The sequence below is a fragment of the Ascaphus truei genome, chromosome 1, assembly GCF_040206685.1.
Source record: "Ascaphus truei isolate aAscTru1 chromosome 1, aAscTru1.hap1, whole genome shotgun sequence".
In the NCBI taxonomy this organism is placed as follows: Eukaryota; Metazoa; Chordata; class Amphibia; order Anura; family Ascaphidae; genus Ascaphus; species Ascaphus truei.
In genome coordinates, this window is record NC_134483.1 from 341602574 (window position 1) to 341627535 (window position 24962).

General features: G+C 42.9%; 1 protein-coding gene across 1 annotated transcript in view; it reads left to right on the forward strand.

Moving 5' to 3' along the window:
* The first annotated feature begins 465 nt into the window (after positions 1-465).
* Positions 466-24962, forward strand: part of LOC142499193 (serum albumin-like) — a 53525-nt gene continuing 29028 nt past the window's right edge. Inside the window, exons 1-4 of the mRNA XM_075608214.1 lie at positions 466-624; positions 2424-2490; positions 9991-10123; positions 20167-20381. Coding sequence (XP_075464329.1) covers positions 546-624; positions 2424-2490; positions 9991-10123; positions 20167-20381 — 494 coding nt within the window. The 5' untranslated portion in view covers positions 466-545. The remainder of the gene's footprint in view (positions 625-2423; positions 2491-9990; positions 10124-20166; positions 20382-24962) is intronic.

Sequence of the window (24962 nt, forward strand, 5' to 3'; positions counted from 1 at the left end):
ATACAGAAGTTATTGTAGTAAAAAAGAAACAAAGAAAGATAATTGTAATATCAGTCAATATATGTCTACGTGTGTCTATATATATATATATATATATATATATTTTATATATAGGCAAACTGACGGACGCTTTAGTAGCCCATTAATTCACCTTTGCACATATTTGGAAAAAAATATCAGTGAGATTCAGGGCAGAGAGCATGATACTGTTTAAAGCAAGGAACAATTTGTTTAACCTAAAGTTCGGTGTTTGATAAGGCAATTACCAAAGAGTTTGTTTTACTTCAGCAATGATGGCCTAACTGATTTACAAGGTCTTACAAAGAAGAGAGGGCCAGTAAAAGCATAATATGCATGTGTGTAAATATATTTCTTGGCATGGACAGATATTTAATTTTGGATTAGTCAATAGGGCAAATGTGAAATAATATGGCATGGCTGGTTAATAATTCTTCAGATGTTTGCTAAAAACCGTATAAAGGGGATATTTTCTCTCTACATCTTCTCCAGGCTTTTAAGAGGTCCTCCCTCATCAATCTGCAGCCATGAAGTGGGTCATCCTAATTTCTCTGTTATTTAGCTCAACATTAACTGAATCAAGAAATGTCCACAAGAGAGAAACAGGTAAGAATGAATAGGTCATCAATAATAGTCTCTGAAAGATGTACAGCAGCGGTGCACAAACAGGGGGGCGCGTCCCCCATGGGGATCCCGAGACTTTTCTGGGGGGCGCAGTGTTTACAAAGGCTCCGTGCTGAGAGCGCAAGGCCTCTCTAAACTTAATTACCACGCTCTGGTCAAGCATCTCTATGAGAACGTGGTGTCAGATGACACCCGTTGCCATGGAGACGTGAAGGCAAATGACGCCGCGGGCCATGTGACGTCACAAGACACCGCAGCGTTATTTGACACATCACTAGACGCGAGGGGAGGCGCCATCGAGGAGGGAGCAGGTAGGGAGGCGCAGGCGCAGGGAGTTTGCACACGTCTGGTGTACAGTATTTATTGAAATGTCATAGATTGCTGATAATATTTCATTCAGTATCCCTGAAAAGTAAACTATTTGACAAATTCAGCCTTTTATTGCAAAACATATTATGAATTTCAAATTATTTAAAAATATTTTTTCTTTCTTTCTGTGAACCATTATAAGATTATTATTATTAAAATTCGTTTAGTTGTGCAATGTTTTTTGTTTTTTTAGCACACTATGTGTTAAAATTTATATTCAATATGTTGCTTTTCACTGCTCTGGGATTTTATATATATTGTAGGTTTACTGCTATGCACGTCTTCTACCCAAGCTGTGCTGAAAAGCTGTGTAATATGGCAGGTAAAAGCTTAAAGGGGTCCATGTTAAAATGGATTTGAAGCAAACGGTGAAACTGTGTACTCATTTGCATGTAATTTCCCAGCAGCAGTGGAAGAACTGTATGCCAAGAGATAATGGTGAAAAAGCAGGGTGGCAGACCTATTTTTATTTGCCGCTATGGAGACATTTTATCACTTGTTTTACCCACCATAACTTATTTAATGTGTAGATATAGTATACAATTATACACAACTCGGGAAATGGGTGTTATCTATCAGTTGCCCAGCTATAGAAGGGGGTGAATGAAACCACCAAAGGAACTAATGTAATAGAAAGCAGTGGAGGTTTTTTTTTTTAAATGTAAATTAAGTGCTTTTTACATGACCCAGTTTACAGCCTCTATTGCCCACCTGCCTCCAAGTCACCATAAGGTTTGCTTTTTAAATATTCCACTCTACAGTAGGTACAGACCTGTTACTAGGAGTCAAACACAAAGGGGTTTATCCTACATCAGCAAAGAGTCCGATAGAGTTGTTCACGTCTGAGATTCCTGATATATTTAAATCAGCTTTGACTAATATAGAATAAGCTCCAAATCTCCAAAGAGTGGAACCTGGAGCTTTATCACGACATAGATATAGCATAGCAATTTTGGCAGCCAGGAGACATTGAGACATCACATTGGAGGATAAGTCAAAAGGGCATGATTGGAGTCAGTGAAATTTAACAATGTAAGTCGTACTTATCAAAGTCTCCTGAATGCAACATTTTGGAAACCTGGTGAAAAAAAATAGCTCCATATTCAGATTGAATGGGACTGCCAGGGCCCCCCGCTGTGTTAATCTGATGCGCCATTAGTCTGTCTGCAGAAATGTCACAGAAATGTTGCAGCATTACTGGGAGATTACCCCAGATTTTCCAAGGCAAGTGTTAGAATACTTGTGGCTGCATCTGTATATCAAAATAAATTAATCCTATTGCAAGCCCTGTATTGTTATTGGCAAGAATTTATTCAATTCATGTCTCATTTGTGTTGCTTTCAGACTTTAATAAATGGACCCTATTATTTTTGTTTACGGAATTTCACACAATTACTCTTTCTGTTTTTCAGAGGACCACCCTCACACGCACATTGCGGACGTGTACCACCTTTTACCCGAGGAGGACTTTAGAAACCTGTAAGCATTGTGTCCATAACATTTATATTTGAATGTCAATACTCATCTACTGTATATATTTATTTTAATGTAAAAATGTACTGTAGTTCTAGGCTTTACAAAATATATTGAAGAAAACTATTCCATTAAGGAGTAAATAAATCCAACAGTATGCATCAATCACAATTTAATAAGTAATCAATAGGCTAGAAAAATATGTCTTCTGTTTATAAGGCGGACTGAGATACTGTACGGCTATAGTAGATGTTATTCTGTATGAAATTCACAGGATTAAATGTCAGTGAGCAGTACATGGTAACTTTAGTTCTGTAGATTCTAAATCAGTATTAGGCTGCAATACAATATATTTAACATTATTACGGGGTCATGTGATTACTCCCTTCAGGACCCCAGTTTGACCACAATTGTTCCTAATGGTCCTAAATGTTTATGGACCTCCATAATGTTCCTGTTTTGAGGAAATTTAATTTTGCTATTAAATAAAATTTGGGGATTATCTTAATTTGTGATTCTCTAAAAGGCAAATACTTCTTCAGGGGTACCCTGATCATTGCAATTGTATTATGGCTTCTGCTTTCTCTCCTTTGTATGAAACAATATTCTGTATGATCTTACCAGAATCAAATAAAAGCCACAGACACTGCTATATAATGTAGCCTTCTTCACCCCCCCCCCCCCGGTCTGGAAAATATGCTGCTACCGGTGTATACTGTGGCTGATGTTTCACACCTGAGTGGTAACAGGAGGCAGGAGATCTCTGCGATGTTGTGGGGAGGACATCAGGACAGGCTTACAGTGGTTCTTTAGTGGTCAGCGCCTCCAATCCAAGAGGATCCTGAGGCTCCAGGATGCACCTCATGGACACTTCTTCTTTGCTCTATAGTCATGCTTCAATTACTACGCCAGGTGTTTGTATGACTGAGGTTTATTGAACAGCAAGGTACATGCACTGGAACACATAGCATCGGTACCCTATCCCCTATGGGACAAGCCTCAGCCACTCCTCTAGCAGGACAACTCTCTTCAGTGTCTGCACACTCTGAAGTCTATCCCAGAACAAACTACAACCTCTTACTCACTCTAGACTACATAAAAGAACAACCCCTCCTTCCCTGGGGAGTGGCTAGTAAGTCGGCCTATTCACTGTCATAGACCCCCCTTACAATCACAGCCTAATCCTGAGCTTTAGTGAACATGTTCAATGAACAATATACATACCCAGCCTAATTTACTGCTAACACTGCCTACGTAATAAAGTGAACTTACAGTGTTATAAGGCCTAGAAGTTGGTAGTCCCAGGAGACTGGGCTTCACTATCCCTTTGGGTTTGAAATGCCTCCCGACCCCGCAGGAGGCGTAACATCCACACAAGAGTTATACATTTAACATGAAAATGCAATAACAGATTTCAATATGTTACACCGTACAATTGGACGTGAAGAATGATGAGCTGGGTCAGGTTTGCGCACCATGTTCTCTTCACTGTTGTACACTCACAGAGTAACATCGATTGCGGCCATCCTCAGTAACATACTCAACCCTATCAAGGTGTATTTTCGGCCTACATGGCAGGTTTTGCTCAGGAAAGCAAACCTTTCCTCCCTTTGACGGGCACTACCATGTGCTGCAATACATGGTTCATGAGAGATGTAAGCACCCACTCTTCTCTATGCCTTTCTGCCTAGCGCATGAAATCCTCTGGACGGTAAGGGTAATTGCATCCTTCCGCTCTAAACTTTTGGACCAGCACCCTATCGGTGCGACTACTTTTGGTAAACATGCCCGTAGGCCTGACCTGTTAGTACCTAGTAGACGGTCTTACCCACAGAGGCTCACTAGTTAAGTCCTCTCCCTTTGTCCGGATAAAAGGTCTTCCTCCATTTTGGCACAATGCTCGCGCATTACCTCTGCTTGTTGCTCCGCAGAGAAATAACCATCCTCCAACCAATGGTCAGTATGAGCTCCCCATTCTAAAAGGAACCTGGTGCGTTTTAAGTGGGGCACATATGCCCTAAATTGTGGATCCCACCAGGGTAAATCGTCTGCTTCATCAGTCACCTTAGTCACACAAGCTAGGGTTTTTTCTGCAGGAATGGCTATGGTCAGAATGGGCATAATATGTATGGATGACTGGGACTGGTAACTAGGGTCACCACTCGCTCCCTGGGGACTATCTATCTGACTAGGGGAACGATCAAGGGGGGTGACGGTGATGAATGGGACCATGGGCAGAACCAAATAAGTCCCGGACTCCAAAGTCCAATGTCTCCAGAAAAGTGGAGCCTCGAGGCCCAGCCTGAAGGGCAACCGGACTGGCTGTCCATAATAAAGCCAATTACTGGCCACACCTAAGAGTACGAGCAACAGCTCCCGAGGATTGGGCAATGTCCTCCCGGGCCTGTGTATCTAAGCAACAGCGTCTTTGCTCTGACCCCTGCTTCCGGACTCGGCAGTGCTGCAAGAATAGTTTCTCGGGAGGGGTACTCACCAACATGGAATTAGGAGTGGACGTAGAAGCCGAAAGGTAAGCAGCATTGGCAGTCACGTCCATCGCAGGGTCCTCATCAGGTATCGCGTCATCCGGGCATCCTCCGAAGGTATGGCTCACGTAGGCCATACAGTAACTAGATCATGAGCCTTGCAAATGGCCTGGCACTGAAGACAGAGCTGGGACATCTTTCTCGGAACATCGATCGTGTAAAGGTCGGCATCTGACGTCAGGATATTCAGGTAGGAACCAGGACTCGTGACGGATGATAGGGTCACTGCATCGGGAGGTCATGTCCCACGTTGTCTGGCGAGTACCGCGCCAGTCCAGCGATGGATGATCTCTCCGACGGTGAGCAGAACGGCAAGAGCATAGCAGGCCCTGTTTGACCTGGTCTTCTCAGGCAATGACACGCCTCTTCCAAGGTGTGGATCTGGGCTGGAGCTGGTACAGCAGCAGCGGGAGACTCACGAAGCCACACCCCAGCTGGGGTGGGCGCAGATACATCCATGTTGGAAACTTCTCCTGCAGGGCTGACGAAACTGCTAGCGTCTATTCCCAGCGACACCGCCCCAGAGTCATTACTGAGTGAGCAGCGAATCCCACATTTGAAGTCGAGACTCACATGGTGCTGGAGCATGGTCCAGTAGTGGAGTCGCGGGGCTTCAGATGTCTGTCCCACCACTCCACCAGTCTTTGGATCAACCCAGAAAGGTCAGCTAGGTGAGTAGGCGTCTCCGATCGAGGTTCCTGGAAACGGAGGTACTGTGTAGCACATTCTGAGCACTGGGAAGTGGATCCCTGTGCTGCCCCACCAGCGTGCACACAAGGTGTAGAAAGTTCTCGCCATCGATGGATATTAGCATCAACCCTCCAGGGAGAATGAAGCGCACACCCTTTTCCTCTTCTATCGTCGACAATCTTGGCAGATGAAGTGAGTACATGCACGTCTGTACTGTAAGGCTACCACGTGTAATAGAAGTGGGATCTCCACACTGGCACAGACATAAGAGTGATACGCCCATAGCTCCTCCCTCTGATTTTGAAAACAGCCACAAAGAATCAGGGTGGGACTTGGCATTCACACCATGTTGGAAACTTCTCCTGCAGGGCTGACGAAACTGCTAGCCTCTATTCCCAGCGACACCGCCCCAGAGTCATTACTGAGTGAGCAGCAAATCCCACATTTGAAGTCGAGACTCACATGGTGCTGGAGCATGGTCCAGTAGTGGAGTCGCGGGGCTTCAGATGTCTGTCCCACCACTCCACCATTCTTTGGATCAACCCAGCAAGGTCAGCTAGGTGAGTAGGCGTCTCCGATCGAGGTTCCTGGAAACGGAGGTACTGTGTAGCACATTCTGAGCACTGGGAAGTGGAAACCAGTGCAGCCCCCCCAGCGTGCACTGCGGGCAGACCAGGTGTATAAAGTTCTCGCCATCGATTAGTATTAGCATCAACCCTCCAGGGAGAATGAAGCGCACACCCTTTTCCTATTCTATCGTCGACAATCTTGGCAGATGAAGTGAGTACATGCACGTCTGTACTGTAAGGCTACCACGTGCAATAGAAGTGGGATCTCCACACTGGCACAGACATAAGAGTGATACGCCCATAGCTCCTCCCTCTGATTTTGAAAACAGCCACAAAGAATCAGGGTAGGACTTGGCATTCACACCAATCCCGGATTCTTTTGCTAGAAGGGCGCGGTCAGGCTATTTGCCAAATCCATAGGTTTGCAGCAGGATCTTGCAACTTTAGCTTGCAACTTTTTGCACAAGCTGCCATGTGGTTTCCAGTTTGTTGTTGGAACTGCCATTTTGGATAGAAAACACAGTCCTTGCATAGAAAAGCACAGGCTTTGCATAGAAAAGTACATGAGGGGGTGGGAGGGCAACCATTTTCCTGGGGTCGTTTCAGGGAAGGGTCCCCACATTCTTTGTTGTTTAAATGCAAGGGTGCCCAGGGTCCCTGGCAATGCCTCATGGGCCCGCCCACAGCTATTTAGTGGAAGGGTGTCCACGTTCACTGGTGAAGCCTCCGGGTATGCCTCAACAGGGTTTTCTTTAGTAGAAGCGTCACTCAGTCACCCACCTACTCTGTCACTCAGTCACCCATCCACTCTGTCACTCAGTCACCCACCCACTCTGTCACCCACCCACTCTGTCACTCAGTCACCCACCCACTCTGTCACCCACCCATTCTGTCACCCACCCACTCTGTCACCCACCCACTTTGTCATTCACCACTCAGTCACCCACCCACTCTCACTCAGTCACCCACCACTCTGTCACTCAGTCACCCATCCACTCTCACTCAGTCACCCACCCACTCTCACTCAGTCACCCACCCACTCTCACTCAGTTACCCACCAACTCTGTCACTCAGTCACCCACCCACTCTGTCATCCACCCACTCTGTCACCCACCCACTCTGTCACTCACCCACTCTGTCACTCACCCACTCAGTCACTGTCAGTCACCCACCCAGTCAATGTCAGTCACCCACCCACCCAGTCACTGTCAGTCACCCACCCAGTCACTGTCAGTCACCCACCCAGTCACTGTCAGTCACCAACCCAGTCACTGTCATCCACCCACCTAGTCACTGTCATCCACCCACCCAGTCACTATCATCCACCCACCCAGTCACTGTCAGTCACCCACACAGTCACTGTCAGTCACCCACCCACCCAGTCACTGTCAGTCACCCACACAGTCACTGTCAAGTCACTGTCACCCATTCAGTCAGGCAGGCACGCAGTCATCTGTCTTTTGTTGAAAATATAAAAATAAACAGGTTGCATTGTAATGTTTTTTTCTGTATCACAATAAGAAAACAGTTAAGTAAAAGTTGCGCGCTAAAAAATATTTTTTCGTGGTAGGTGCGCTATGGGTTGGGGGGGTGCGCTATGGGTTCGGGGGGGGGGCCTGCTCCTTTCATTTGTCCTGGGCCCCATGATTTCTGCTGGCGGCCCTGCTCCCGCCCGCCACCGTAGCGGACAGCCCGCCCCACAGTAACTCAGCAGCTGCCACCCACCCCCGTCACACACCGCACCCAAAGTCAGCCGCCACAGAGAAACACACCCGCAGTGCGCCACCGCCCCCCATAACTAACCCCTCCCCCGCACCGAGCCGCCGACGCACACCACAATGTGAGCCACCAACAGACAGGGGGGAGAATCACAACAACCCTCCTGCCCCCCCAGAGAGCCGCCGCCGGCGAGCTCTGAAGGGGGGGAGGGGGAAATAACAAAACCCTCCCGCCCCCCCTGTAAGCCACTGCCGCTGAGCTCTGAAGGGGGGGGGATTACAACCCTCCCGTCTGCCCCCCCCCAGTGAGCCGCCATCGCCTAGCTGTGAAGGGGGGAAGCCCAACCCTCTCGCCCACCCCCCGAAAATTAAATCCCGGGCAACGCCGGGTATATCAGCTAGTACAATACAAAAAACAAATGAGTATGAGTAAAACCAAAATCAACCATAAAACAATGTAAGAATCAAAAAGAAAAGCAAAAATAATTTTAGAACTAAACAAACAGTGAAAGTGCCCACCCTTATAAAACAGATATTAAATTATGTTAATGCTACAAAAGGTGTTCCATTGTGTGGTGTTAATTCAATTCCAAAGTCTTCTATGTGGAACCTACAGTAGGCTCACCTACTCATCACCATTACTAGCTACAGTAGCTATAGTGCAGATAAGACTCATACATTTGGAAGATAGAATTATAAGATGCAGTACTTTTGGTCTTTAATGTGATCCTAAAGGAGGTGTACTATCAGAGCAAAGTATGTTAACGCAGCAGCCTATGTTAATTGCCATTTTTATTTCATTTAAGAGATGTCTTCTTGCCCCTTCCAAGATTGTTTCAATTTTTTTTAGATCTGATGCTCTATTCAGGAGATATAAGCGTTTGAAATATTAAGTGTCCAAGGGGTAAAATGAAGCCCTCCCCATAGCCCAGTGCAGTCTAAAGGCTACCATGCTACTGCAGAAGCTAGACATGAAAACAATTATGATTTGTAGCACTAAAAACAGTTTAAAATATAATTTTTATTTTAAAAGAGCAGAACATGCTCAGAGGACAAGATACTAATATTATATGAGTTATAGCTTTCTGGGGAATTTCAGTTTTAAGAGGAATAACTACTGTATTTGCACTGATATTTCTAAACAACTTGTGCATAAAGGGCTTCATTCTGTAATGCCTACAATATCACATACTGTAGTTTCCAATACCATTTAAAAGCAACGTTGTGTTGCTTTGAATCATAGTAGTATGTTCATGTATGTGCATCATGTATCAAGTTGTATTTAAGATCATTTTGGTCCACCTAGCATTATTACAATTGTCAGTTCTCAGCAGTGATGCACTGACAGTCTATATTCTATTAGCATCGTCCTCTTTGTTAAATGAGAAAAATTACTTGACTAAGTGATTGATCTAATTGTGCTGATATGTATTATTATTAATATTTGTTCTTATATAGCGCTGCTAGTTTTACGTAGCACTCTACAGAGACATTTTGTCTGCACAGTTCCTGCCTCATACAGCTTACACCGTTTTCTAGCATGTTTGCTACTATTTTCTGTTCTTTCTTGAAATAATATAGTCATGACATTGTCTTTAAAAATGTTAAAATGTTGTAGACATGCTTTACTAACAGAAATATGCAATGAGAGTGTTGAAGACATGAAAGGAGGGGGTAGATATTTTGAAGGATGATCAATATCAGAATAGAATTATATGGGAGGAGAATAGAATGTGTCTGTGGGTCCGAGGTCCAACATGTGAAGGAAGAGAATATCCTGTGGGGAATGGAGAGATACATCAATATTTACTAATATTGATTAGTAAACACCATTTAATTCTGTTCAGTGAATGTACAGGATATAGGCAAAACACAAAATACAAAAATACAAGATAAAAATATAATAAAACCTTAACAAAAAAATTGAATAAAAAAGACCAAGATATAATGCACATTATTTATTTATTTGTTTATTTATTTTAGCGTCCTGGTCATGCTCGCACAGAATCTCCAGAAATGCTCACGTGAGGAACTTAGTAAACTGGAGCATCAAATCACTGAACTTGCAAAGTCCTGTGTAGCTAATGCTAAATTGTTGGATTGTGAAAAACCACTGGTATGTGACTAATGCTTCTATTCATTCTTTGTATAATTTTGCTTCTGTTCATTAACCCAGGGTAGTCCGTACTGTCCTCAAGGCCACCAAACAGGCCAGGCTTTACTAGATTTCACTTAATGACCCTTGAGGATTATGCTTGGACCACTCTGAACTATATTAACATGTTAGGGATGTAACGTTAGAATGAATATAGTTTTACTAAGGGCAAATAATATTGCAAGGTCTGACATCTGAATTATAGGATGGTAGTCCATACCTGCATTCACTGATTTATATTTTAGTAGTAAAAGCATTATGGGAAAAACTGGTGCAATAAAATGTTTCAAGGTGCAATAATGGGGCAATAAATCAGATGTATCCAAGAAAAGCCTTTCCAAGCATTAGGAACTTTTATTTCTTACATCTGGTGTTTCAAGGTGTAATTTTAGAGACATATCTGTAGAGATAGGGCAAGACAGGGCTACTAAGATGGTGCATGATTGTTACCGATAATGTTTAGCCTTATCTAGAAATAGAAATATAGATGCATTTATCATGTGGCCATATACTGCATACATAACTATCTCTGGCTTGTAAGAATTAACAAACTAATATTAGCAAAACTAAATAATGTTTAGCCTTATACAGCAATAGAAATAGAAATGCATTTATCACGTATATCTATATCTATAGTAAGAACTATCATTCACCCAGTAGCCCAAGCACGGTGCCTCTTTCACATTCTCCTCTCACATGCAAAACGGATCTTATACCTGTCGCTTTTTTCTCCGCAATATTACAAAGGTACGCCCTTAACTCTGTTGCTCGACTGCTAAAACTCTGTCTCAGGCCCTCATTCTCTCCCATCTCGATTACTGAAACCTCCAGCTGTTCGGCCTTCCTGCCTTTCACCTGTCTCCCCTACAATCTATCCTAAACGCTGCTGTCAGAATCACTGTACTCTTTCCGATATCTGTCTCAGCGCCTCCCCTGCTGAAATCACTCTCCTGGCTTCCTATCAAATCCCGCATCTGACACACAATTCTCCTCCTCACTTAAAACTTTACACTCTTCTGCCCCTTCCCTACATCTCAGTCCTAATTTCTCGCTATGCACCATCCCAACTCTTGTGTTCTGCCTAAGGATGCCTTCTCTCTACCCCCTTTGTATCTAAAGCCCTCTCCCACCTAAAACCTTTCTTACTGACTACCCCACACCTCTGGAATGCCCTTCCTCTCAATACCCAACTAGCACCTCTCTATCCACCTTTAAGACCCACCTTAAGACACACTTGCTTAAAGAAATATATGAGTAGCACTGTGGCTAATACTATACACATGATACATAAAGCTTGGCCCCCTGCAGACGCACTAACCAGAACACCCTCCTACTGCCTCTGTACGTTCTCCCTACCTACCAATTAGACTGTAAGCTCCTCGGAGCAAGGACTCTTCTCCCTGAAATGTTACATTTATGTCTGAAGCACTTATTCCCATGATCTCTTATTTGTATCATTTGTTATTTATATGATTGTCCCGTGTATTACTATTCTGGAAGCCTGAGGGTCACGTGTAGTATGACTTAGCTCAGATAGTGCCAACTCGCCCTCTTTCCTAAGCACAACAAGATCTGTTTCTTTTCTTAGTTTTATTGAGGGAAAACAGGATAAGGTACAGTCTCTTGTGTAGAGGTGTAGGTGTCTCTGTGTGTGCTCAGTGATCAAGGGAGGTGAAAAGATACTTCTACATCACCATTACAGGGATTACAGTAGGGTACTCACAAGTCCAGGGAAAATGGTGGAAAGAAGGCAGTGATACATACTGGGTAATAAAATGGTCTGGGGACAAACCATCTGTGGGCAGAACAGAGGGGGGGAAGCAGACCAGCCCATTTGAGGGGAAAGCTGGGGCTGCCATGACAACTCACAGGAGTGTCTGGGGAAGCTGCAACATGTAACAGAAATGTTGCATCTTAATGCAGCATACTGCTGGGAAGAGGGGAACTGGCACTGTGTTTGTGTGCAGAATCTAACACATGCAGCTGGCTCCAACAAGCTGACAAGCAGGGCTGCAATAAAAAAGGGGGGTTAAAACAAAAGTGGAGACAGGGGTATTCCTGTTCCATGACAATTACTGCTGTGAAGCGCTATGCACATTAATGGCACTATATAAATAAAGATACATACATATCGATAGATAGATAGATAGAAGTATTTCTGGCGTATACAAATTAAAAATAATACTAGTAAAACTATTACACAAGGAAATAGATTTGTAAATATAAATACCTAATACTGACAACACATTTACACATGTATATCCCGATTTATGAAGATTTAGTGTGTGTATACGGAGAAGTGAATCTCCAATGTAGCGCTCCAAAAGATCCCAGCTAAGCCACACAGAGAACATGATAATAAATTCCATAGGTAGAAGTAGGGATTTAGTCCGTTAATGTATTCATAATGATAGTTGTACCTCAGGATTAGAGTTATGAGTCAGCTAGAGGTACTGTAACCACCATGTGAAGCCATGCAACAAAGCGGTACGACAGATGGGGTCAATATACACCAGCAGCTCTAGATCCAGTTAAATAGCAACAAATAACACAACCTCCATAGGTAGTAAATTAGCACAGAAGGCAAATGGTGTACTCACGGACCCATGTTATTTGAAGCAGCGAATACATTCATCCCAGCATGCATCCCGTAAGGAGAAATCTGTAGAAGTAAACAAGGTAGTGTGGAGCACAGCAAAAATAGAAAAGAGAACTGGAAGCAGGATTAATAGTGAAAAAAATTAAAATGACTGGGATCGAGAGGGTAGGTCCAAGGACCTGGGTAACCCCCAGTCCCAAAAACCAAGGGTCTTGGTCGGCAACATGGTAAGGCTCCATGTCATCAAAATTGTGGTACATGCGGATAACCGTCGCAGCCCCACGCCTCCTCCATCCCTGGCACATTTGTAAAAACCAATAATAACAACGTAGAACAACAATTTAGTTAACCAATACACCAATAAATACAATGCATCTCACATCCCTTGACAGAACATTTTGTAAATGCGGTATCCCCCGCCAGTAGGACCTTTTAGCTTGCTATTGAACCCTGTGAACACTTAATCTGGAGTAAAATCCTTCTATCCCATTACAGGTATGTAGATTTAGATATGTATCCTCTGCAATGAAGCCTTTATTTCCCTTGAAAGTATCTTACTTCCCCATTTTACAATACCCTAGATTCGGCAGTCCCTACCTTACATCCTGATTAGGTCCTGTAATTCTCATGTTGTCATAATGCTTCGCTGCCTATTGTCCTTATCCTCCCATGTAGAGACCCCTATGTGTTTACTGGCCCATACCTGTAACCTTCGTGTCACCCTCCATTTTGGGTCCACCAATTCTCTGTAGGTAAATCCAACTAGATGACAAACTTGGCTGATATAATGTCAGCTTCAGCATGTATATGTGACTTTCCACATAGACCCTCCTGATCAGTCTTATAGCCAATTATTACATCTTCTGTATGTACCCCCTTCTAACCAGTCTCAGCAAGTCTGTAAATTCCTACAGGGGGTCCCACACTCTATAGACGACTTTTGTGCAAGAGACCAAACAACTGGTGTACCCTCTTTTCCCATGACCCCAGTACTGTGGCTGTCCTGCTGGCCATGTAGGGCTATCACCCGAGTGTCATGGTTCCTCTGAGGACAAACCTTTTGTATGTGGCAATAATCCTTAATTGCAAGTGCAGTCTGGCCTCACCACCCCTGATAGACCCACAACCTCCCCTGCAGACCCTCACCCCGCCAGCTTAACTGTGTAGGCATGTTCTCACCCCCTCCAGCCGCTCACGGCTCTTACCGCTCGGGACTTCCGGTATCTCCTACTCCGAGAGTCCCACTTACTGCCTCCGACCAGCCAAGGACAAACAAACTGACTCTCAACTGCTTCTCCGAACCTTATCACCCCCTCTCTGCCTTATATCGTCACCTGCCCCCCTCCTCCAACTCAGTACTCCTAGGCCTTCCTCCAGCTCTGCAACCGGTCATCCATCAGAGTATGGCATCTTCCTTGCCGCCTCTCCAAACTGCTCTGTCATCTTCACGCCTCCTCTGTTCCAAATCGCCAGCAGTTCTGTATAGAAGACCCGGACTGGTTTCCAAATTGAATGCTGATTTCACCCGTACTGCCTCAGGAAAGGTGCAGTGTAACTTTAAACTTTTAACTTAAGTATAACCGTAATGGGACGGTAACCCTTTAAAGTCTTAATTGCTTTTCAATTAACTTCTCTGTCCTTCCCGCCACGCGCAGAGCTCCTTATTTCATTCTAGGCTGGATCGGGCAATGACCCCTCTTCAGGAGCACGATGAATTAGCTCTGTTTTTAGGCCCAACTTTTCCAGGAAGGTTTCCCCTCTTCAAGATCTTTCATAGAACAGGCTTTGCCACATTTAATAACTAACAGTCCAAACAGAAAGGTCAACCTATCGAGAACTCTCTTGTCACGTAATATTTTAGTGACTGGTTGTAATGTTTGCCTCCTGCTTAGGGTGCTAGGGGATAAATCCTGAAATATCTGTAATTTAATCCCCTCGAATTCAACAGATGTAGTGTTTCTGGTTATTTGGCAAAGGGCATCCTTCACTCTAAAATAATGAAATCTCATTATTATGTCTCAGGCGGGCTCCCCAGGTTGAGGTCTAGTATGAAGGTTTTTTTGGCAATGATCCCGCTGCAATTCTGCTTCTGATTTATCCAGCAGCATGCTAGTTAGCCAATTTGTGACGAATTCTTCGACATCTGTGGTGGTCTCTGGGACCCGCCTGACTCTAATTTATTTCTCCTATCCCTATTTTCTGTGTTTTCTTGTCGGTCTGCAAGATCTGACGCTAGGGATTTTAGGTGAGCGGTAGTTTTCTCCGTTTTATGAAGAGCCTTTATGGTATCGTCCAGCCTTTTTTCTATTTCTTCCGTCCTGTTACCAATGCTATTTATGTCTCTTCTTATCTCTGCCATCTCTGATTGGAAGAGAGATTTAATTTTCCCAACGAACTCCTTGAGGTTGCTTCTGGTAACTAGGTCTCTGTCCATATCTGGCCTCTTGTCCCCCATCACGTCTCTTTCTGAGTCAGTGCCCCCACATGACATTGGGGCCGCGGATCCTCCCGATCTCGCCCTATCAGCCCTTTGAAAATAATCGGTTAAATCCGACAATTTTATTCTAGTTTTGGACCGGGTAGACATCGTGGGTATATCCGTTATCTGTGGTTAACTGAGATTAGCAATTTTATTATAATTTTAAATTGTTTTTAGTACATAAAAGTGCCAGGGAATGCAGAGCTCACAGATGAAGCATCTATTCCCTCAGTCGTCGCACATTCGTCACACGTCGCCTCACTCCATTTTATTTTTTTTAATGACATGAGGGTAGTTACATAGAGTCTTTTTATATTCCCTCCTCTTCCCCCCTGCAAGTGGGATTTAGTGGTGTGATTTTAGAACACTTGTGGGATCGGCTCAGAGACAGAGAAGAATATGAAGGGGTCTAATGGTCTAAGTAGTCCTTTATCCTCCCCCACACACTCCTATCAGGGCCTGTACCTTTAACTGTTGTCTGGTTGCTGATTACCAGTTCCCCTTTCTCTCCACCAGGTCTCGTCTGCCTGCTGGCTCTCTGAGAATCACTTAGTTCTGTGTCTGTGAGGGAATTCTACCTTCCGCTGCTTGCTCACACCAGCCTCCCTCTCTCTCCTCTCCCCACCGGGGCAGGACCCACCAACTCTGTGTTGTCATATTTTATTTCTTTGGGGTGGGGGGCACCAACATTCTTTAAGGGCTGTCACAGTCCGCGGGAGCCAGTCCGCCTCCCCCAATCCTCCCGGAGTCTCAATCTCTCTGTACTTTTTATTTTTAATTGTGCAAGTCCCCTTTAATTGTGAAAGATGGGATGTGTTTTGCTTTTTTTTTTTTAACCCTCTCAGCCACCGTCCACACTTCTGAGCTGCTAATGGATGCTCCCCCTCACCACCACGTTATCCCAATGCCGCCAAGCAGCTTGCGTGTCTCCCTCATGTACCACACGGGCAGTCAGGCACCAGGTCTCTCCTCTGGGACAACCAGCCGCCCCTCTCCCCCTCAGATAGGCAAACCGCGTGGGAGGCTGATAGAGGAGAGTAAGGACAAGATGGCCGTCACCTTCATGGCCTGAGTTGGCAGCACTTCAGGCAGCGCACCTCCGGGACCCCCAGGTAACTTGCGGGGATGGTGGTGGGGACAGCGGGGGTGGCCCAGATACAGGCACTCCAGCAGAAAGCTGAGAGGAGACAAGATGGCCGTCACCCCACCAGTGCTCTCGCGGCCCGAGCAGGCACGTGACCCCAGGTAGCTTGCGGGGATGTCGGAGACTGCCAAGGGGCCCCTGATTTAGCCCCCCATAAGGGTATTTATTATTTATTTATGTCCCAGAGGGAAGAAAGGAGGAATAGGTGCTCACAGCAATACGGTGCCGCTATGTCTCATTCGCTGTCCCCCCTCGCAGATTCGGTTGCTGGGCCTCTGGTTGATGTAAAATGTAATAAGGTGGGAACAGTGCCCAGATAATGAAGTATGTATTGTTTATTTATGTGTGCAGAAAGTCCACCTCCCGTCTGCAGCAGTAAAGGCCTGATAGTTTATGAGTGGGTTAACACTGTTTTGCAGCACACTAATACTTTGGTCAATTCAGCTATGTTGTATTTGGCTGTATGATATTAGGTTTTTAATGAGTTCCAAGCACTGAAGGGATGAGCCACCCCATCCCAGGCCTACATGCGGCCACACCAGCTAGGCCCCATAAGTGAGTATTTCCACAAATATTGTCCAATTTTTACAAATCTTGGTATATAGTGGTCTTCATTGCTTCAGCACACTGTATATGTGGTTTTTTTTAACGTTTAAAGCAATTGTGCTCTGGGGTGGATAAGGCATGTTATTTTGCTATCAGGGAGCTTCTGTAGAACACTTTTTGTCCATTTTGCTTAGGCTCCAAGCCATGCCTCCGGGGGTCAACTTTTAATTACAAAACACAGGTGGTGTTTGACGTTCTGGGAGAGGAACAAAATTACTTGTTTACAACAGGGTGCAGAGTAAACCGGCTTCATTAATCAAAGAACGTTCAGAAAGTTCAGTATCCTGCACTTACATAGTTACATAGTTGCATAGTTACATAGTAGATGAGGTTGAAAAAAGACATACGTCTATCAAACTCAACCTATGCTAAATTTACACAACAGATTCTTTATGCTATATCAATACTTACTTATTGATCTAGAGGAAGGCAAACAAAAAAACCCAAAGTCATATCATCCAATGATATATCATAAGGGGAAAAATAAATTCCTTCCTGACACCAAGAATTGGCAATCAGATTACTCCCTGGATCAATATCCTTCTGATGTTTACTTATTTGGTATATCCATGTATACCTTTCCTTTCTAAAAAGATGTTCAACCTTTTTTGAACAAATCTATTGTATCTGCCATCACAGTCTCCATGACTTCCACATTTTAACTGCCCTTACTATAAAGAACACTTTCCTTTGCTGCTGGTGAAATCTCCTTTCCGTCAACCAAAAGGGATGCCCCCGAGTCCTTTGTACTGCCCTTGGGATGAATAGTTCTTTTGAAAGCTCCTTGTACTGTCACCGAATATATTTGTATATAGTTATCATATCCCATCTTAGACGCCTCTTTTCTTAATTTAATAAATCTAATTTAGCTAGTCTCTCCTCGTAAGTTAGATTGTCCATCCCTTTCATTAATTTGGTGGCTCTTCTCTGCACTCTCTCTAGTTCCATAATGTCCTTTCTAAACAGTGGTGCCCAAAATTGTTGTCCATATTCAAGGTGGGGTCTTACTAATGCTTTGTAAAGGGGCATAATTATGTTTACGTCCCTTCCATCCATTGACCGTTTAATGTAAGATAAGGTCTTGTTTGTCTTTGCAGCTACTGCATGATTTTGGGCACTATTGCTAAGCCTGAAGTCTACAAGCACACCTAAATACTTCTCCATCAAGGATTCCCCCAATTAATCCCCATTTAATTTGTGTTGCCTGTTTATTCTTGCTTCCCAAATGCATAGCCTTACATTGATCTGTATTAAACATCATCTGCCTTTTAAAGTTTCCAGTCTCTCCAAGTTCTTTTGGCGAGAAATTACATCCTGCTCTGATTCTACTACCTTACACAATTTAGTATCATCAGCAAAGATGGAGACTTTGCTCTCGATGCCAACCTCAAGTTCATTAATAAACAAGTTAAAAAGTAGGAGTCCCATTACCGATCCCTGAGGTACTCCAGTCACGACCTTAGCCCAACCTGAAAAAGTTCCATTTATGAAAACCCTCTGTTGTCTGTCCTTCAACCAGTTTTTAATCCAGGTGCATATATTTTTAATGAGTCCAATTTGCTTTATTTTGTAAACCAACCTCTTGTGTGGAACCGTATCAAAGGCCTTTGCAAAATCTAAGTAGACCACATCAACTGCATTACCCTGGTCTAAATTCCCACTTGCCTATTTCATTATTCCATTGTCCTTACTATTGTATATTAATGTAATCTATTCCAGGTGGAAGCAAATTTACATTTTAACAAAAATACACCCATTCATTTTTACTGTACATTAAATACAGTTTATGAGATTATAAACCTACACAAGTAATCGTCTTGAGTAACAATGATCTACTGCATAAAACTTATCAGCAAAGAGTACAAGACATTAAAATGTGCAGCTTAGAGCAGGCAGTCCTCAAGGCCCCCCAGCAGGTCAGATTTTCAGAATATCCCTGCTTCAGCACAGGCGGCTCAATCATCTCAAATATACAGGATGAAGTATATTCCAAAGAAAAAGGATTGCTAGAACAAGAGGTCATTCTCTGAAGCTGGAGGGTGGCAGGCCAAAGAAATGTGATAGAGTACTTCATTATCAAAAGAGTGGTAGGTGTGTGGAATACCCACCCTACAGAGGTGGTAAGGGCTCATACAGTAAGGAAATTCAAACATTACCAAAATACAAAAGAAAGTCAAGGATAAATAGGGGCTGAGGTTTCACAACTGATAGGAAAATGGGCAGACGAGGTGGGATAAGTGGCTCTTACCTGCTGTCAAATTCTATGTTCCAAATTCTATAACAGTGACATTAGGACAATGTGATGTACTGTATAAAGATGCGAACATGCAAGATTACTCGGGTTCCTATATCAGGAGTATTCTAAATAGTTTTTAATTACTCTGTACGAGGACATGTGCAGAGGTACACAATGGAGACTGTTGTAAGGTGAAATTATAACAAGGCTTTATTGTGCCTGTCACTTTAAACAGCAAAAAAATCAACATAAGCGAAATAGTGAGCCAACCAAAAACCCCTATCTCTGCTTTGGAGACTTTCTATACATGTAGCTCAGCCCTCTCTGACTGGGTTGGTTAGCTAAGCTATTTACCAGCCCCAAATCATGGAGACATTTATCAATACACAGACATAGATAATAGTCTTATACGAAAAAGTCTTATCTGTTAGCTGGGCTGCTGTAGGGGAAGCTTCTCTGCTCTCCTGGAACCGCACCCTTGTGTGCACAGAAAATGTCAGGCTCCAAGTTTAGAATCTTGTCCCCTATGTCTTGTGGTCAGTTTGTCGCTCAAGACATCTGCCCTTCCTTGGTTCAGCCCCATTGTGGACTAAGGAATCTCTGCTCTGTCTCCAAAGTTCAGTTCAGGTGTGAGCTAAGGAGTCCCACTTCCTGTCTCAAAAGACAGGCTTTTCTAAGCCATCTAATCAGGCAGGTGGTGTTAGTTAATTGCCTATCAGCAGTTAACCACCACACTGCTGGATCAGAGGCACATTTGTGAACAGGGTTAAGTCCCCTGTTACATACTGTCTATAATCATTACAAACCATCACAACTATGATCCACAAATATAGTTAAGTGTCACCTGTACAAACACTTATTTGTTTTTCTCTGATCAAATACTGTAGTTTGCTTTTTTGGTTTGACGTTGCTCTAATTAGTAGACTTTCCTTTCCTGCAGATAACCCTATTTCTGGATACAATCTGTGCAGTCCCACATATAAGTGATTCGTATGACTGGAGCAAAGAATGTTGTGCAAAGCAGGATCCTGATAGAAATAAGTGCTTTATGTCTCACAAAGATATTCCTGCAGAGGGTGTTCCTGCATTTAAGAGACCAGAGCCAGAGGCACATTGCAAGGCTTACACCGAACACCCAACAGAGGTTTTGAAAAAGTAAGTATGACTATCTTGTATATGTGTATATTAAAAAAATATATGCAAATATTAACAACAGATGGATGTAAACATGGTGATTCTCTACATTGATTTTGGATTCAGGAAAGTCACCACTGTTCTACATACTATGGGTTATGCTATATTGCTTGCATGTACATAAAAAAAAGTATCCCCACCACTATCTTCATGCATATTTGTGACGATCAGTGTACTGTACATGTTTTTGTCTTCTGACATCTAGATTTGCTTTTGAGAATAATCTGAACAGCATGATGTGATATGACAAGTAGTCCTTAGGTGCATAGTTAAAAAGAAGATTAAAAAAAAAAGAGAAACAAAATGATGGTGTAGTAGGTTAGTATAAGTTGGCAGAAAATACAAATAATGGTGAGGTATGCACTAAACTTGATTTTAGCATTAATGGTTAGTGCTCCCATTAGTTCATCTTGTGTCAATCCTTCATCTCCATGCAGTGTGGATCCAGATGATATATATGAAGAAGAGAAGATAAATCCCCCAAAATAGTGCATTCCTATGTATTAAATAATTATTTAAAGAGAGCAGAGTTTTAACTCACATTTGATTCAGTGTATAATACACATAGAGATTGTCCCGATCTAATGAGGTATCATCTGAAAGGTGCTTTCGGCTGTAGCGTCCGGCCAGAGTTTCCTGCTGGTTCTCTCGGGCACACTCTACTGTAGGTCTCTCTGGTCTGTACAAACATCTGAGAGATTGATGGATGGTCTTCTAATCATCAATAATATACACTATACCAATCTTGCATCTTTTAATTATTGCTATTTTCTCTAGTGTCTGCACCTGGGTACAAATGTATACACAGTTTCACAATTTTGACTCAATATTTATCCAGTCTGAGTCTGCTTATATTTGATCAATAATGATGGATACCTTTTTAATTCCATGTTCGTTATGATTAATATTTTTTAATAACACAACAAAAACCATGTAGGGCAAACAGTAGTCAATTTTGTTTTATTACATGTACGAGAGATTGATGGATGATCTTCTAATCAACAATAATATACAGTATACCAATCTAGCATCTTTTAATTATTTTTTTCCCATTGTGTGTAACTGGTTAAGAATGTTTACACTAGTTTCACAAATTTGATCCAATATAAATTCAATTGCAGTTTGCTTATATTTGATCAATAATTACTAATGCCTTTTTCTAATACTATTGTTTTATAAAATATTCTGTCAATATACAGAGATGAGTTTACATACTATATAGCAACATAAAACAAAAGTGTGTGTGTTTGGGGGGAGGGAGGTAAGGGTATACAGAAACAAGAAAGAATTAAGCAGTGGGGGGAGGGGGCAGGTAAGGAATCTCAAATCAGGTCAATATACAGATACAATGGTGCAAATAAATGAAGATAAAGATTCATAGGTGCCAACTTCAGGTCAGAAAAACACAGATGAGACAGCTTCTAAGCTCCTCCGCTCCAGGTGGAAACAAGAGTCCTGTGGTCAGAGAGAGACTCTGAATTTTAGATTAGCTGCTTCAGGTAGTACTCTCAAGACATGGGGTGGAGTGAACAGACTATTATTACATGTGGGAATTTTAAAGCAGTACTAATGAGTCATCCAAAGACTGGACAGGAGAGCCCCACATGCTGTGGTAAATAAGCCACGGTTGCCACACCCTCTGGAACGTGACACAAGTATCTCTCATGAAACTTGTCATTCTCTCCATTTGGAGGATAGACCAAATTTTATTTTCAACATATCTCATTGAGGGAGGTTCTGATCTTTCCAGTGTATGGCTATGGTGCATCTAGTCACCATCACTATGTTCGAGATTAGTGTGTTTACATTTTGGTCCAAGTCCTGAGAAGGCAAATGTAGTAGACATGACCAAGGACTTAGTCTCCATGTGAAACCTAGAACATTTTGAATCCGTCTGTGCACCTTTGCCCAGAGTCGAGCTACCTCTGGATAAGACCACCACGTGCAGAAAATTTGCTCGATGACCACGTCCTCTTGGGCAAATGGGTGAGGTCCCAGAGAACACCCTCAAGAGCTGCACGGGAGTCAGATACAATCGATATAGGACCTTATAAGTGTTTTCTTTGATGGTCGTGCAGATTTAGATTTTTGAGACAGCCTCGAAGATGTCCCAGCATTACTCAGGATCTAATGTCCTACCAAGGTCAGTTTCCCACTTCTGTATAAACCCACTACTCTCTTGATTGCTGGTGAGGAAAATAGATGAGTAAAACAAAGATGTGGTCTTTGACTGATTAGGGGAGTTAAGACATATCTCCTCAAACCTCGTTAAACTGGCATTAGGAGTAGGGGTGCACACAAAATCTCTCAACTGCAAGTAGCGAAAGATTTCTCCACTGCTCAAATCGTACTCTGCTGAGAGGGACTCAAACGATTTAGGCAGATGTTTTGCTATTAAATCTCTGACCCTGACCCTGACCTCTTGACCCATTCCTTGTATGAGCACACATAAAGACCCTGAGGGAACTCCGTATTGTTGAAGAGGGGAGTAATTAAAGTGCGTCCTGTGGATTAAAGGTACTTTTCTCTAACCTGATCCCCATATTTGAGGGAGCTTTGGTGTACCAGAGAACTGAATTAATGCCATGTGGGTGTATGAGCAGCACCTCTAATTCCACCCACCTTCTAAGTGAGGGGTCGAAGTGCCAGACCACCAGTTGTCCTAGCTGAGTTTTTTTATAATATGAGTATATGCATGGAAGACCAAGACCCGCCTCTTTTGGCATTCTGAGGGTGTTGCTACTGACCATGGGTTTTTTAACCACCCAGATAAATTTTTTGATGTGAGATTGTAGATCGTCCATTGTTCTCTGTGGTACTGGGATATGGAGGGTTTGAAACAGATATTAGAATATTTGATAAAAGATTTATTTTCACTGAGTGAATTCTTCCTATCCAAGATATATTGTGTGAATTTCATTTGGAGAGGGCATTCTTAATGTTCTGCATTAATGGGGGGGTCATTATATTTATATAGATAATATTTGTTAGTTAAAAAGATCCCAAAATATTTTGTCTTGTGCCCCATTTGGTACCCAAAATTCAAGGATATAAGTTTTATGTCTCCAGGGGCTAAATTAATGTTCAATTTGTCACTATTAATTTTGAAACCAGACAATTTACTAAAGTTAGATAACTCATTGAACAGGTTGGACAGTGAAGTAAGAGGCCTGGCAAGGGAGAGTAAAATGCCATCCGCATATAGGGAATTTTTATATATATTGTTCCCCACCTGTACCCTTACTATATTGGGGTTGTCTTGGATGCGAGAGGCCAGAGATTCCAGAGAGAGGGCAAATAGAAGAGGAGACAAGGGGCAACCCTGTCTAGTGCCACATCTAATTGGAAAGGACTCAGATACTGAACCCGAGCTAAGTATTTTAGCTGATTGGCAGGTATATATGGCAAGTATTGCCCGAGGAAAGCACCCCCTTAGACCGAAGCATCAAGGGACAACAATAGAGAAGGCTTCTGTTTTTGTTTGGCCACTGCAATAACATTAATTGCTCTTCTAGTGTTATATGCTGCATTGCGGCCTGGGATGAATCCCACTTGATCAGGGTGGACTAGGTTTTGAAGGTATGTGTTTAGTCTGGTGGCCAGGATTTTTGAGAAAATCTTAATATCTAAATTTATCAAGGAAATTGGTGTGTAGCTAGAACACTGTGACATCCTTTCCCTCCTTTGGGATCAGAGATATGTGAGGCTGTGGCATAGCTTGGGTATGAGTTCTCCTTCCATAAATGAGTTATATAGTTTAGCTGGTTGGGGGGCCAGTTGGTTCGCAAATCTTTTGTAATAAATTTTGGTGAAACCGTCTGGTCCTGGTGCCTTAATTGATTTGAGAGATTTTATTACCTCTAGAATTTCCTCGATTGAAATCGAGGAACTCAGAGTCTCTGCATCTTTCTCAGACAAGGTTGGAAGTTTTGTCTGAGAGGTATTGATATAGTTTTTCTGTGTACTTTTTGGTTGGCTCTACTTTGTCTCCATTATAAAGTTTAGTATAGAACTCCTGGAATACTTTAATCATATGAGATGGGTTTGACGATAAGTGGCATGATTTGACACGTATCGAGTGGATTGCATAGATAGGGCGTCTATTCTTAAGCCTATGTGCTAACATGGAGTCTGGCTTATTTGCTTTTTCAAAGAAAGTACACATTTCTCGACTGTCTCCGAGAGGCATAGGTTTAATTCACCCCTTCGGATAGTGAGTTCTCTCTATATCTGTTTTGTAGGGTTCGCCTTGTGAGCCGTTTCTAGCTTTTGAACCTCCTTACATAATAACTCTGTTCTGGCTAACCTCTGCTTTTTCCAAGAGGAGGCTATACTTATTAATATGACCCTAAGGACCGTCTTGTGCACTTCCCACAATGTTTATAGCGAGGGAGCGCTACCTGTGTTTAGTCAAAAATAGTTTGTAATCTCATCTACTACCTCGGATATCATCTCTGGTATTTTGAGAAGGGATTCGTTAATCACCATGTAAAGTGGGGGCATATGTTCATTTGGCTAGTTATGGAGATCTCTATTATCGCG